This window comes from Micromesistius poutassou (assembly GCF_964030765.1).
Source record: "Micromesistius poutassou genome assembly, chromosome: 18".
NCBI lineage: Eukaryota > Metazoa > Chordata > Actinopteri > Gadiformes > Gadidae > Micromesistius > Micromesistius poutassou.
In genome coordinates this window covers 12,862,377-12,876,950 of record NC_140288.1, presented here as the reverse complement: position 1 = coordinate 12,876,950, position 14,574 = coordinate 12,862,377, and the positions used below count along the sequence as shown (strand labels likewise).

The following is a 14,574-nucleotide window of genomic DNA, read 5'->3' as shown; positions in this document are numbered from 1 at the left end:
ACACACACACACACACACACACACACACACACACACACACACACACACACACACACACACACACAGGGCATGTCCACCCTCATCTAGACAATGTTAGTTAGACTAAGAATCCCTTCTCCAACTGCTAGCCTCACTTCACTAGCAAATCCACTTGAAAAGTGAGAGCAATTTGCTGCTAAGAGGGAATCTTTAGTCCTTGTTGTGATTGAAATGAAAGCCAGCAGCACCATCTAGTGGATGATGTTGATACCTACAGCTGGGGCTCACTAAAGCAGGATCCCCCTGTCCTTAAAGGGCCGGTAGCGCTTAAGGAAGAGAACAGGCAGAGAGAGAACCAAACTCAGCAGAACAGGGGAGAGAAGAACTGAGATCAACCGAGGAGAGATGAACTGAGATGAACTGAGGAGAACTGAGGAGAGATGAACTGAGGACAACGGAAAAGAGATGAACAGAGGAAAACTGAGGAGAGATGATAAATATATATATATATATAATATGATAAATAGAGTTTTGTTTTATCACAGACACATACATATATTGGCAGATGTTATGAAGAGAGATGAACTGAGGCGATATGAACTGAGGACAACGGAGAAGAGATGCACTGAGCATGAGCTGAGGAGAGATGAACTGAGGACAACGGAGAAGAGATGCACTGAGATGAGCTGAGGAGAGATGAACTGAGGACAACGGAGAAGAGATGCACTGAGATGAGCTGAGGAGAGATGAACTGAGGACAACGGAGAAGAGATGCACTGAGATGAGCTGAGGAGAGATGAACTGAGCCGCTGAGAGTCGGGTCACACACGTGATTCTGTGTGCAGGATGCCGCCTCCTCACCACAGTCACATGACCTCGCCATGCAGAAGTTGACGCACCACACAAACACCACATCACCCACACACACAAACGCACACAACCACAAACGTTGCATGGGTGTGTGTGTTTAGAGGTACAGAGCTAAACCAACACACACACACACACACACACACACACACACACACACACACACACACACACACACAGACTAACACTGCTGCCTATCCAGCATTTCCCTGGACACCTCACACTGTTGCCGTAGCAATTAGATGGTGATTACATGGAGACTGCAGCCAGAATCTATTCATAAAACTGAATGACTCTCTCCTTCTCTCTGTGTTCCTCTGTGTGTGTCTCTCACGCTCGCTGTACCATAGTGTATGACACACACTGTTGCAGAAAACACACACATACACACACACACACACACACACACACACACACACACACACACACACACACACACACAGAGACACATGCTCTCTGTACCATATCTCATGAATATTAATGAATAATATGGATGCTTGTATGCATGTTAATGAGGTATGTATAAATAAATCACAACGAGACAAGCATGTTTCCTCCTCTCTCTGTCTGTCTCTCTCTCGCTCTCTCTCTCTCTCCTAAACCCACACAGCCAAAAATCCTCCAGCTCGTCTGCACCCTCTAGTGGCCACAGTGTGAACTGCAGCGTACGGCGCAGCAGAAGAATGTGTCAACAAAGCACCGTTGTCGACGTCAAGATATGAGAGATATGAGAGCTGACATAAAATCAAATTGCATCTGACACGGCCACTTCCAGTGAACACAATACCACACGAACGCCGTCCTGTTTCTTCAGCTGCTCAGCGTCACATGGTCATGGTCATTGGTCTCAGACAGATGTAGACCATCAGGAGAACCACAACGTACCTCAACACAGAGCATACACACACACACACACACACACACAGTGGGGGCGGACCCACAGCGCTATGAAACATCTTGCATCCCACACACTTACATAACTCTCTACCTCTCTACACCTCTCTCTCTCTCTCTCTCTCTCTCTCTCTCTCTCTCTCTCTCTCTCTCTCTGCACCACAACAGGTCCTGGAAGGTGACTACACCGCCCCCATGTGATGAGATCAGGACGTGTCACTCCAAACAGTCCAACCGTCCAGTGTGCGTGTGTGTGTGTGTGTGTGTGTGTGTGTGTGTGTGTGTGTGTGTGTGTGTGTCTGTGTCTGTGTGTGTGTGTGTGTGTGTGTATATGTCTCTGTGTGAGTCTGTGGATGTGTGTCTGTGTCTGTGTGTGTGTGTGTGTGTGTGTGTGTGTGCGGAACACTTCTACATAAATAAATAAGTAAATTAAAGGCCAACCGCCAAAATTCAGAAAGTCACCGTGGGCCATCTGAACAACGACCACCATTACCCTCTTAATCCACATCATTTAACAGGAGGCCGCATTTCAATTTTTACACACACTCACACACACGCGCACGCACGCACACACACACACGCACACACACACGCACACACACACACACACAGGCAGTCCGTGGGACTCACGTTGATGAGCTCGATCTCCCAGATCTTCTTCACCAGGTCCATGGAGGTGTAGCCGTTGACCAGGAAGGCCTTGGTGTAGTCGCCCAGCTCCAGGGACTCCAGCCACTCGGCCACCGAGGTGGGGTTGTTCCCGTCGTAGCCCACCGGCCGCACCTACACACACACACACACACACGCACACACACACACACACACACAGGGTAGTCGTTAGCACTTAGCTCGACATACATGCTAATATTAGCATTAGTGGACGTACAATAAAGTACGACAAATCTAGTTAAATTCTGTTTTTGAGAGAGAGAGTGAAAGAGAGAGAGGGAGAGGGAGAGAGAGAGCGAGAGAGAGAGACCTAACAGGGTACCTGTCCTCTATATTAGGGTACCTGTCCTCTATATCAGGGTACCTGTTCTCTCTAACAGGGTACCTGTCCTCTATAACAGGGTACCTGTTCTCTCTAACAGGGTACCTGTCCTCTATAACAGGGTACCTGTTCTCTCTAACAGGGTACCTGTCCTCTATAACAGGGTACCTGTTCTCTCTAACAGGGTACCTGTCCTCTATAACAGGGTACCTGTTCTCTCTAACAGGGTACCTGTCCTCTATAACAGGGTACCTGTCCCCTCTAACTATCAAACGTCTCAGTATTGTTTGTAAGACTCTTTGTTTGTAAGAGTCTTTAGTGTGTTCAGATGTAGAAGGTGTCGTCTCTTACCCGGGGCAGCAGGCGGATGGCCTGCAGGAGGCGCTGTCTGTGGGACGAGTTCAGGATCCCGATCTCCAGCAGGTCCTGGTCCTCCACCACGTTGCTGCCCTGAGGGGGAGGGAAACCGTCCAGGTGTTAGCATGGCATGGAACACCTCGTAGCATATCGTAGCCTCCCCGCCATACAGCCCGGGGCCAGAACAGTCAGGTGGCGTGTTAGCATAGAGTAGCATAGCGTATTATAGCATAGCATAGCACAGAATAGCACAGAGTGGAGCCTCCCAGCATACAGCCCCGCGCCAGCGTGGCAGCGTGGCAGCGTATCTGCCACATTGCAGACCAACACCCCAACAACACATCGGTTTTTAGCAGGTTGCCGTAGCATGGGGTCACCTACACCACGGTGACACATGTTACCACGGCTGGTTACCGCGGTAACGGAGCTGGACTCTCTGAGAGAGGAGATTGTCACACGGTTAGCTGTCATAGAAAGCGGACCCATTTTGAAGGTTTGAAGGTTTTCTTTTAGAGAACACAGATAAACTAAAGACAGACAACACGAGTGCATCGGTCAGTAAGAAAAAACAATATTATTATTAATTTATTATTATTAACGATATCTTGTTGTTATAATAATAACAACAACAAGAGGAGTCCGTCTGTATACACACATATACCTAAACATACCCACACACATTCAACCCATAACGACTGCACTGGGAGGATATATACAGATACCCCTGATATACCTCTAATATACCCCTAATGTACCCCTAAAGTACCTATAACATACCCCTAACATAGCCCTAACATACCCCAAATATACCTGTTATATAATACTAGAGTTTCCGCACGCGCAAATTGACGTTCTTCAGGCATCTGGTCAAATTGGATCAAACGAATCAAAAGGTTTGTTTGTGGTCATGGGGTCCGGGCCCGTCATGCTGGGTCTCCCAGCCCAGAGGGACGAGGGTTCGAGTCCCCAGCTGACCAGTGGGAGGAGACCTCCACCCGTCCTGACACTGAGCAGACGAGCTGCATCTCATTTCACCAAGAGCCACTTTACACTTTTACACTAAAGTGTAAATCGTAGTAAATAGTATGAGCTTAAAATATGCAGTGAGGTTTTCATGCATAATGCAAAACGCACGTCACCTCAAACCACCCTTCCCCTCTGAGGAGATGAGGCTGTCACTGTCACCTCCACCCCCCCCCCACCCTCGCAGGAGATCATGTGTCACCTCCGTGCCCCCCCTCCCCCCCTCAGGAGACGATGATGTCACTGTCACCTCCACCCCCTTCCATGTCCAATGACTTCATGAGCTGCTGATAATACGCATGACATCACGGATTACAGAGCATCTCCTGCTCCATTCTGTCTGGGTCAGGGCCACAGCACTAGAGAGCGCAGTGTTACAGACCACAGCCGTACAGACCACGGCGTTACACCGTGTTCACACTGCACATGTACGTTGATGGATGACGGAGGGCGTGTCTGACGTATGGGGGAGTAGTCTTTGTAGACGCAGCCTGCAGCCAATCAAATCGCTTCCCACTAACAAAGCTGGCTTCTTCCTGCTTCTTCCTGCTTGTTATTGCAAAATGGATCCCGTAGTAGCAAGGAGAGTGTTGCTTCGCGTAGCATATTTTAATCCCCCGCTGCCGGCCGGCTTTTTGACATATTTGTTTTCCCGGGTTGTAACACAAAGGCAATTTCATTGTACAGAGTCCAAGTAGAGTCACAGTAGTGTATTTGCTTATATTTGCATAACGTGATCTGATTGGCTGACGGATCCATCACTGCCTGAAAAATACTTTTGGACTGCAACGGAACGGACAGTCCCGCAATGAATTTTGTGAGAGCCCCATGTAAAGTCAATGAGATCCGTCAACAGATGTGTGCAGTGTGAACCCTGTGTTACAGACCACAGCGTTACAGACCACAGCGTTATAGACCACAGTGTTACAGACCACCAGCTGGAGACCACAGCGTTACAGACCACAGCGTTACAGACCACAGTGTTACAGACCACAGCGTTACAGACCACAGTGTTACAGACCACAGCGTTACAGACCACAGCGTTACAGACCACAGCGTTACAGACCACAGCGTTACAGACCACAGTGTTACAGACCACCAGCTGGAGACCACAGCGTTACAGACCACAGCATTACAGACCACAGTGTTACAGACCACAGTGTTACAGACCACAGTGTTACAGACCACAGCGTTACAGAGCACAGCGTTACAGACCACAGCGTTACAGACCATAGCGTTACAGACCATAGCGTTACAGACCACAGTGTTACAGACCACAGCGTTACAGACCACAGTGTTACAGACCACCAGCTGGAGACCACAGCGTTACAGACCCCAGCGTTACAGACCCCCAAGTATAGACCTCCAGGCAGCCACACAGGTGGCCCCCCGCAGTACTGAGCTAAAAATAGCATGCAGGGCTCTACAGTATATACATACAAACATAACACTGGGAATTATGTACAGTCACAGCCACCACACGCTCCACCGCTACACACACACCCACACACACACAGTGGGTGTTGTGTGACATTTCTGAGCTAATTAGTTTGATGGACGACCTTTCAACACCATGTCAATCATCCTGCCTACTGAGAGAGCAAGGGGTGAGAGAGAGAGAGAGAGAGAGAGAGAGACAGAGAGAGAGAGAGATAGAGAGAGAGAGAGAGAGAGTGGGAGAGTGAGAGAGAAGAGAAGAGAAGAGAAGAGGAGGATGAAGATGGAGGCCAGCGGGGTGATGGGGTGCATGCGGTGGTCGATCAGATCCGAGTAAAATATTATCCTCCAGCTGTAAAATAACACCAGGAAACGGAAAGCATACAAGCTCCGCTCTAATAGGAGAGCAATTAAACAGCAGTGGTCTCTGTGCTCACACACACACACAAACACACGCATTAACACACACACACACACACACACACACACACACACACACACACACACACACACACACACACACACACACACACACACACACACACACATTAACAAACAACTTTGCCACCCATTTGCATTAACACACACAGATCTGAGCGTTATTGTTTGTTGGACAAACACCTCCGCCACTGACACCAACCTCTTCTCTCCTGCAGGTGTGAGGTGAGGATCTCCCTCTCATGCCAGAGTGTGTCGGCCAATCACTTCCTGCTGATGGAGCTTTCATTAAGGCTAGCGATCGATACAAACTGCTGTTTGAACGACACACAATCAACTGTGTGACAGCGAAACACAAAACACAAAGAAACACTATCCCATCCACACTGCAAAACACACTGAGACATCCACTCGGCAAAACACACTGTCCCATCCACACTGCAACTGCAAAAAAAACGGATCCTTCCCTCATACACGTGACCAGATTGCTTTAGAAGCACATCATCATGTGTTCATTCATCTACTCGGTAGCCCACCTGTATCCACCCTGCAGACCACCTGTATCCACCATGCAGACCACCTGTATCCACCATGCAGACCACCTGTATCCACCATGCAGACCACCTGTATCCACCATGAAAGACCACCTGTATCCACCATGAAAGACCACCTGTATCCACCATGCAGACCACCTGTATCCACCATGCAGACCACCTGTATCCACCATGCAGACCACCTGTATCCACCATGCAGACCACCTGTATCCACCATGCAGACCACCTGTATCCACCATGCAGACCACCGTCCAACATGAGGATCCACACGTCTAGACCAACGCGCACTCAGCAGCCAGTGTGGATGAGAGCCTCTTCCGTATCCCTGAGAGAACAAACACCCCCGTGTTACCGCCAACATGAACCAGAACATAGATGAAGATCTCATCCCAGCTCGGTCCTCTCAGGCATCCATTGATCAGGGCTGATGAACCCAGCACCCAGATCTAATCAGGGAACCAACGCTGAAGAACAGAACAAAGCCATCGCTCTCAGAGAAAGGACAACGGGGGGGGGGGGGGGGGAGACAGTTGGTTCTAAAGCACCAATACTACATCATAGGCCATGTTGACTGATGAAAAACAACACCACATCAGAGTCCCCATGGCCTCTGATGTAGTGTTGTTGCTTTAGAACCAATACTACATCAGAGGCCATGGGGACTGATGAAGTATTGATGCTTCAGAAACAATATTACATCAGTCAATATAGCCTCGGATGTAGTATTGGTGCTTAAAAACACTACTAAATCAGAGGCCATCGGGACTCTGATGCAGTATTGTTTGTGCTTTTGAACAGCGTAACATGTTGTTGTTGTCTGTTGTTCTTTTCCATCTTAGTTCTTTCTTCCAGTCCAGTGCTAACGCTATCTCTGCTCAGAGGTTGAATGGATCGCGTAACACGCATTGATCCTCGCCGGATCACTGGGGAGGGGAGGCACATAACGATTGGAAGGTTCAATGGGTCAATCCATGAGCTCTGCTGCTCTACAATGGAGCCGTGTTACCTTAAAGGAGGAAGAGCAGCGCATTGTGTGTTTGTGGCGAAGCACCAAAGCAGCGCTGGTGCGCTCTTACGTCTCACTAGAGTTCTCTCCAGCGTCGACGCTACAAACCCCAGCCCTGAGCGGGGATTGTGTTCACACAATACGCAGACAGAAATAGAAAAGAGTGGAGAATAAATCCTCTTTCTCTCTCCCTCTTTGTTGTTTCTCCCTCGTTCCGTTCAGACGTCAGCACGGGACGAGGGACGGTTTGTTTCGGTCCCAAAAATATATGTTGTCAAAGTGTCATTGTTGTCATGAATAAATAAAGTGTTGATTCAATACAATAATGAAACAAGAATACAAAACATACGCACGTCATTCCCCTCATTTCTCTTCATGCCAAAATGATGCACTATGTATGAATAGAAATCGTGTGATTCGGCTTGTGTTATGGAACTGGGCTGTTTCTTTGCATTTCCTGTTCCTCCAGCTCATCTCCACCTCCTCCTGCTGTGCCGCCACTGCCTGGAGTTCACCATCGCCTCCTTCCTCCTCCCTCCTCCCTCCTCCCTCCTTCTTGCCTTTGTAAATCCACTTTCTCTCTGGTCCTCCCTCCCTCAGACGCTGCTTAAATTAGCATTCTTTCAACTTATCATCTGAGTAATTATCTGAGTTATTTAAACCAGTGAGACGTTTCAATTGTTTCTTAAAGGCCGAAAGAGGAGCCTGGGACTGCAGCAGGTTAACTACCCCCTCTCAACCGGTTTCAGAGTCCAATTATTATTATTATTATTACTATTATTATTAGTTAGAGGAAGTAATATTGCTAACAGGCCCCTCAATCACTGGCCAGGAGAAGCATCAACATAAAGGTGGTAGGGTGGGGGTCCCACGACACAGACCCCCAGGGGCCTCCTGGGGTCCCTCTCCCCTCTCATCTGCTCTCCACTGTTCTAATCGGCTTCATGGATCATCTGATCAACAGACCTTATTTGTCGCGGTCAGGCATACGAAGACAAGCATGCAGGAACACAGACACACACGGACACACACACACACGTAGGGACACCCAGGACAGGACAAGAACACAGACACACAAGAAGACACACAGAAACACACACACACACACAAACACATACACTTTAGAAAATAAGCTTGTCTATCTTGGGCTCTTGTGACGTCCGTGACCCTAGAAAATCTTGGAGCGTCAACAGAACAGTCTCCATGACAACATCCATCCTTTTTCCTCAGCAGCACCTGTCCCTCCCTGGCTGGGGAAGAACTACATGTGCATTTCTACACTCCAACTATTGAATATTGGTACATATGAGTGTGTGCGCGTGTGCGTGTATGTGTATTAATCATTATCATTTATTGATCTTAGATATGAAATCAAACTGTAATAATAATAATAAATGTGATGTCAGATATGATACTGAATTATTAATAATGATGATGAATGTGATGTAGAGCTGGTTCCTCCACACAGAATGAGTGGAGCCTGTGGAGTTCTTTAACGAGAACTCTTCCGCCTGGACCATACAACTCATAAATGCCCGATCTCGTCTGATCTCGGAAGCTATAGCATGGTCGGGCCTGGTTAGTACTTGGATGGGAGACCGCCTCAGAATACCAGGTGCTGTAAGTGGTGTCGGGTGGTGGCTTGTAGGTGGCACTGTTCCCTCTGGCCAAAAAAACATAATTCCCGATGCCCCAGTGCAGTGACGGGGACACTGTGCTGTGGAAGGTGCCGTCCTTCGGAGGAGACGTAAAACCGAGGTCCTGACTCACTGAGGTCATGAAAGATCCCAGGGCACTTATCGCAAAGAGTAGGGGATCCCCCGGTGTCCTGGCTAAAACTGCCCAACCAGGCTCATTCAATCTGGCCCCCTAATCATCCCCCTATATATATATATATAGAATTGGCTCATTCATTAATTCCCTCACTCTCCACCTCAAGCTGGTGTGTGGTGAGCGTTCTGGCGCCAATTGGCTGCCGTGCATCACCCAAGTGGGTGCTACACATTGGTGGTGGTTAGTGAGGTCCCCCTTCACTGTAAAGCGCTTTGAGTGTCTAGAAAAGCGCTATATAAATTAAAATAATTATTAATAATTATAAATCTTACTGACCGATGCAGCCAGTCAGTCCAGTACTGACTGAACATTATGCACAGGATCCCTACTTTAAACACTACTTTATTCCTCTCCTTTCACTTCAGTCCCTTTAAGTTTGTGATTGAGTCTCGCTATGAATTCTCCTTGTTGGGTTTTTGGAGGAAATGTCCCGACTCCCGACTGTCATTACAGTCAAATCCGTCACCCAGGTGCCAGATCTGATCATTTACTGGCTGGAGTCTAACTCATCTACTGGCTGGAGTCTAACTCATCTACTGGCTGGAGTCTAACTCATCTACACAGGCTGGAGTCTAAAGTATCTACATGGGCTGGAGACTAACTCATCTACACAGGTTGTAGTAGGCGGGGCTTAGGGACACGTACAGGAAGTCTGCAGACATCAAACTGCTGACAGACAGCGGTCAGCTCTCCACCTCACTAGGAGGTCTTCTGGAGTTACATGAGAGTGTGGATATTCAGAAGGGACCTCTGTTTCAACTCCACCATGATAAATATTAATCTGATCTGAATGCAAATCTAAGGAGCGAGGAATGGAACGTAAAACACACAGTTAGAGGGAAGAGGAAGAGGAGGGAGAGGAGGAAGAGGAGGAGGGTACGGAGATTCCCCACTGAATTACTGACAAAGTGCAACCAATGACCAACCTTCTGAGTGTGTGTGTGTGTGTGTGTGTGTGTGTGTGTGTGTGTGTGTGTGTACATATGTTTTAATTATAATAATGATATTAATGATGTGCATGACAGGACTGGAGGAGCTTATTCCTGTTCCCCGGGTGAAGCAGATACAGGTAGCAGTGATGTTCCACAATACGACCAGAAAGCATGATGACATGATGACACTGATAACACGACACCAGCTCAGAATAAATTCTGTCTTGTCTGTGGGCATGTGACAGAGCGGGCTTAGAACTCAACAGAGTCTCATGGGTCAGGGTTAGAACAGTTAACGTACAGAGTGAAGCAGTGGCTCCGTGGTCTCCATGGTCCAAGTGTGCTGTTGTTGTTTGTGTATGTGTAGTTGTTTGTATAGGTATGTGTATTTATTGGACCATGAGTCTGGAAATAAAGTTGATTGACTGATTGATTGTCATGGTTGATATAACTCTGGTCTGGTCTGTTATGGTTGATATAACTCTAGTCTGGTCTGTTATGGTCTCTTGTCTGAGATGTTATGGTTGATATTACTCTGTTCTGAGATGTGATTGTTGATATAACTCTGGTCTGGTCTGTTATGGTTGATATAACTCTGGTCTGGTCTGTTATGGTTGATATAACTCTGGTCTGGTCTGTTATGGTTGATGTAACTCTGGTCTGGTCTGTTATGGTTGATATAACTCTGGTCTGGTCTGTTATGGTTGATATAACTCTGGTCTGGTCTGTTATGGTTGCTATATCTCTGGTCTGAGATGTTATGGTTGTTATTACTCTGGTCTGAGATGTTATGGTTGTTATTACTCTGTTCTGAGATGTGATTGTTGATATAACTCTGGCCATGGTCGCTTACAAAGCTCAGTAAGAGAACTACGTATTTTTATCGGTCCGATTTGGACAAACAGAGAATGCTGATCCCAGACCAATGATCAACGGTCCAAGCTTGAATCAGCTTATGTGCCATGTTCACGTTAGTTACTGGTAATGTGTAAGCTAGTTACAGTGTGAGTGGATTACTGTACTAATAAATGATGTGTTAGCTTATGCATTCTTTGATAGTTGCTTCATATGTGTAAGGTCTGTTTCTGTTTCTTCCAGCAAACGTTACACTGTCCTGTTAGACATTAGTCATTTAACAACAGCATTGAATAATATCACTGTTCCTTAATGTAATACAATATATATTCAGACAATATGTTTGTACATAGCCAATGGCAATTTAGTATTCTGCTGTCAACAAGCTCTGTATTCCTATATGTATTCATTCAGTACTGTGTCAATATAATGATTTAATTACACAGGATATATTGTTCATTTGTTCATTTGCAATTCTCTCTCTCTCTCTCTCTCTCTCTCTCTCTCTCCTCTCTCTCTCTCTCTCTCTCTCTCTCTCTCTCTCTCTCTCTCTCTCTCTCTCTCTCTCTCTCTCTCTCTCTCTCTCTCTCTCTCTCTCTCTCTCTCTCTCTCTCTCTCTCTCTCTCTAACCCATTAATATGAGGAATTGATTAATATGCCCAGTTCAGGGACATTCAGTAACCAATTAAACAAACAGCTTTAGCAATTAGCGCAGGCATTAGCCATCACATTAGTGGACATGAACTGATAAAGGCTGAGTGGACAGGAGACAAATAGATGGATAAGGGTGAGAGTGATTGAGAGTGAGAGAGAGAGAGAGAGAGAGAGAGAGAGAGAGAGAGAGAGAGAGAGCGAGAAGGAGAGAGAGAAAGATGGAGAGAGATAGAGAGAGAAAATGGTGAAATTTGTGTATGTCTACTGTTACCAGGGTAACCAATGGAACGCCCCCCACACACACAGATAATGACGTCAGGTGGCTCTCCCCTCAGATATTGTAAAGAAGGGCAGCAGACCGTCTGCTTATGAAACATAACTCTCTCTCATGTCACGATCTGACTCATTTGTAGTTAACATCAATGCATCTCCAAGACCTAATTAAAGCATACATTTAATGAAGGAAAGAAAGTGTTGGCTAAGCCACACCCACACACACACACACACACTCCTCAAGAGCTTAGTTATGATGATGAGAGCCAGGTGTGCGCTCTCTCTCTCTCTCTCTCTCTCTCTCTCTCTCTCTCTCTCTCTCTCTCTCTCTCTCTCTCTCTCTCTCTCTCTCTCTCTCTCTCTCTCTCTCTCTCTCTCTCTCTCTCTCTCTCTCTCTCTCTCTGGAGATGAAAGGTGTGCTTCAAAGAAAAACTGTAGGCTGGGAAAATTATGCCAACGTCGGGCGAAAACGGACACTACAGGTGGCTGTCTCCACGTGTGTCTGTGTATGTGTATGTCTGTGTTTGTGTGTGTTTGTGTCTGTGTGTAATTGGCATTAGAGTGCGTTCTTTGCTCTGGCTTTTGACCGTAGTGCACGTTGTGGTCTAAACGTGTGAGGGCTACACCTGTAACAGTACATCTGGGGACACTAAGCAACATCTTGGGAGACTATGTAATAACACACCTAGGGGCACTATGTAACAACACACCTAGGGGCACTATGTAACAACACACCTAGGGACACTATGTAACAACACACCTAGGGGCACTATGTAACAACACACCTAGGGGCACTATGTAACAACACACCTAGGGGCACTATGTAACACATGGGGGCACTATGTAACAACACACCTAGGAGCACTATGTAACAACACACCTAGGGGCACTATGTAACAACACACCTAGGGGCACTATGTAACAACACACCTAGGAGCACTATGTAACAACACACCTAGGGGCACTATGTAACACCTGGGGTCACTATGTAACAACACACCTAGGAGCACTATGTAACAACACACCTAGGGTACTATGTAACAACACACCTGGGGTCACTATGTAACAACACACCTAGGGGCACTATGTAACAACACACCTAGGGCACTATGTAACAACACACCTGGGGTCACTATGTAACAACACACCTGGGGTCACTATGTAGGTCCAGGGTCCTGTAACCTCCAAAGTCTTCTGCATCATCCCTTCATAAGCCCCACCTGAACCACCTTTCATCCATCATTAAACCATCTCCATCTAGTCACTCTGCATGTCAACACTTTCCCCCAAGGGACTTAGAGGTGAGCTGAGGACCGATGTGAAGCAGATCTATAACAGTAAACACCGGACCACAACAACAGAACTGAGATCCCTCACATTCCCCCATCAGAACCAGTGCTCCCACTCACCATGAACTGGAACCGAACCAGTGCTCCCACTCACCATGAACTGGAACAGAACCAGTGCTCCCACTCACCATGAACTGGACATTGTCGAAGCCGTTGGCCAGGAGGTGGTTCTCGTACTGGACCAGGCCGATGGAGTCCAGCCACTGGCCCACAGACTGCAGCGGGCAGCGAGGTCCTATGAGGGGGTGCAGGGGGAGACGCTTCAGGAGGGAGTAGCCGTCCACCCGGTAGCAGCGGCAGTCGGGCTGCGACAGCTGGCACTGCCACATCATGTTGTGGCGCGCAATGTGGCTGTCAAAGGAGCCGGCCATGGGGCATCCAGGGGGTTGGAGGAGGAGGTGGAGCAGGGGGAGGAGCAGGTGGAGGAGGTGGTGGGGTGAGGGGTCAGGGAGAGGGAGGTGGAGGAGGAGGTGGAGGTGGAGGAGGGGGTTGGGTGAGGGGTCAGGGAGAGGGAGATCAGGAGGGGCAGGAGGGAAGGAAGGAAGGTGGTGGGGTGAGGGGTCAGGTAAAGGTAGGGTGAGGGGTCAGGTAAAGGGGAGTTCAGGAGGAGGGGAGGGGGTTCGAGAAGGGGGAGGTGAGAAGGGGGGAGAGGAGGGGGAGAGAGTGATGGAGGAAGAAGGGAGGAGAGAGGTGGAGGTGAAGGGAGAGAGGGAGGGGAGCTAGGCTGGGAACAGCATCAGCATGCTGGGAGAGGGGGGAGAGGGGGGAGCAGGGGTGCTGGGAATGGGGGGGTGTGGTGGGGGGGGTAGTGGAGGGATCTGGGGGAGGAGGGAGAGGATGAGGAGGAGGAGGAGGAGGAGGAGGAGGGCAAGCAGCAGGAGGTGAAAGGGGAGAGCGAGGTGGAGTACCTCTCACTCTCTCTCCCCAGATCCAGTCAGAGGAGGTGAAGAAGGGAAGCGATGGAGAGACAGAGAGAGAGAGAGAGAGAGAGAGAGAGAGGAGAGCGAGAGAGAGATGAGACGAGGCAGCGGGAGTCGAGGTTGTATCCAGAGGCGGCGGTGGCGGTCCCGGGGGGGGGGGTGGGGGGGTTTATATCCGAGTCAGAGCGGGAAGAGAGTCGCAGCGAAGGAGC

The 14,574-nt window shown here is 48.3% G+C and overlaps 1 protein-coding gene across 1 annotated transcript in view; it reads right to left on the bottom strand.

Annotated features, from left to right (window-relative positions):
• Window positions 1–370: 370 nt before the first annotated feature.
• LOC311363378 (ankyrin repeat and sterile alpha motif domain-containing protein 1B-like) overlaps window positions 371–14,574 on the bottom strand; it is a gene marked incomplete at both ends in the record, with an annotated part of 49,600 nt that continues 35,396 nt past the window's right edge. The window contains 4 exons of the mRNA XM_084483322.1: window positions 371–424; window positions 2,371–2,523; window positions 3,083–3,181; window positions 13,571–13,677. Of these exons, the coding sequence (XP_084339448.1) occupies window positions 371–424; window positions 2,371–2,523; window positions 3,083–3,181; window positions 13,571–13,677 (413 nt within the window). The remainder of the gene's footprint in view (window positions 425–2,370; window positions 2,524–3,082; window positions 3,182–13,570; window positions 13,678–14,574) is intronic.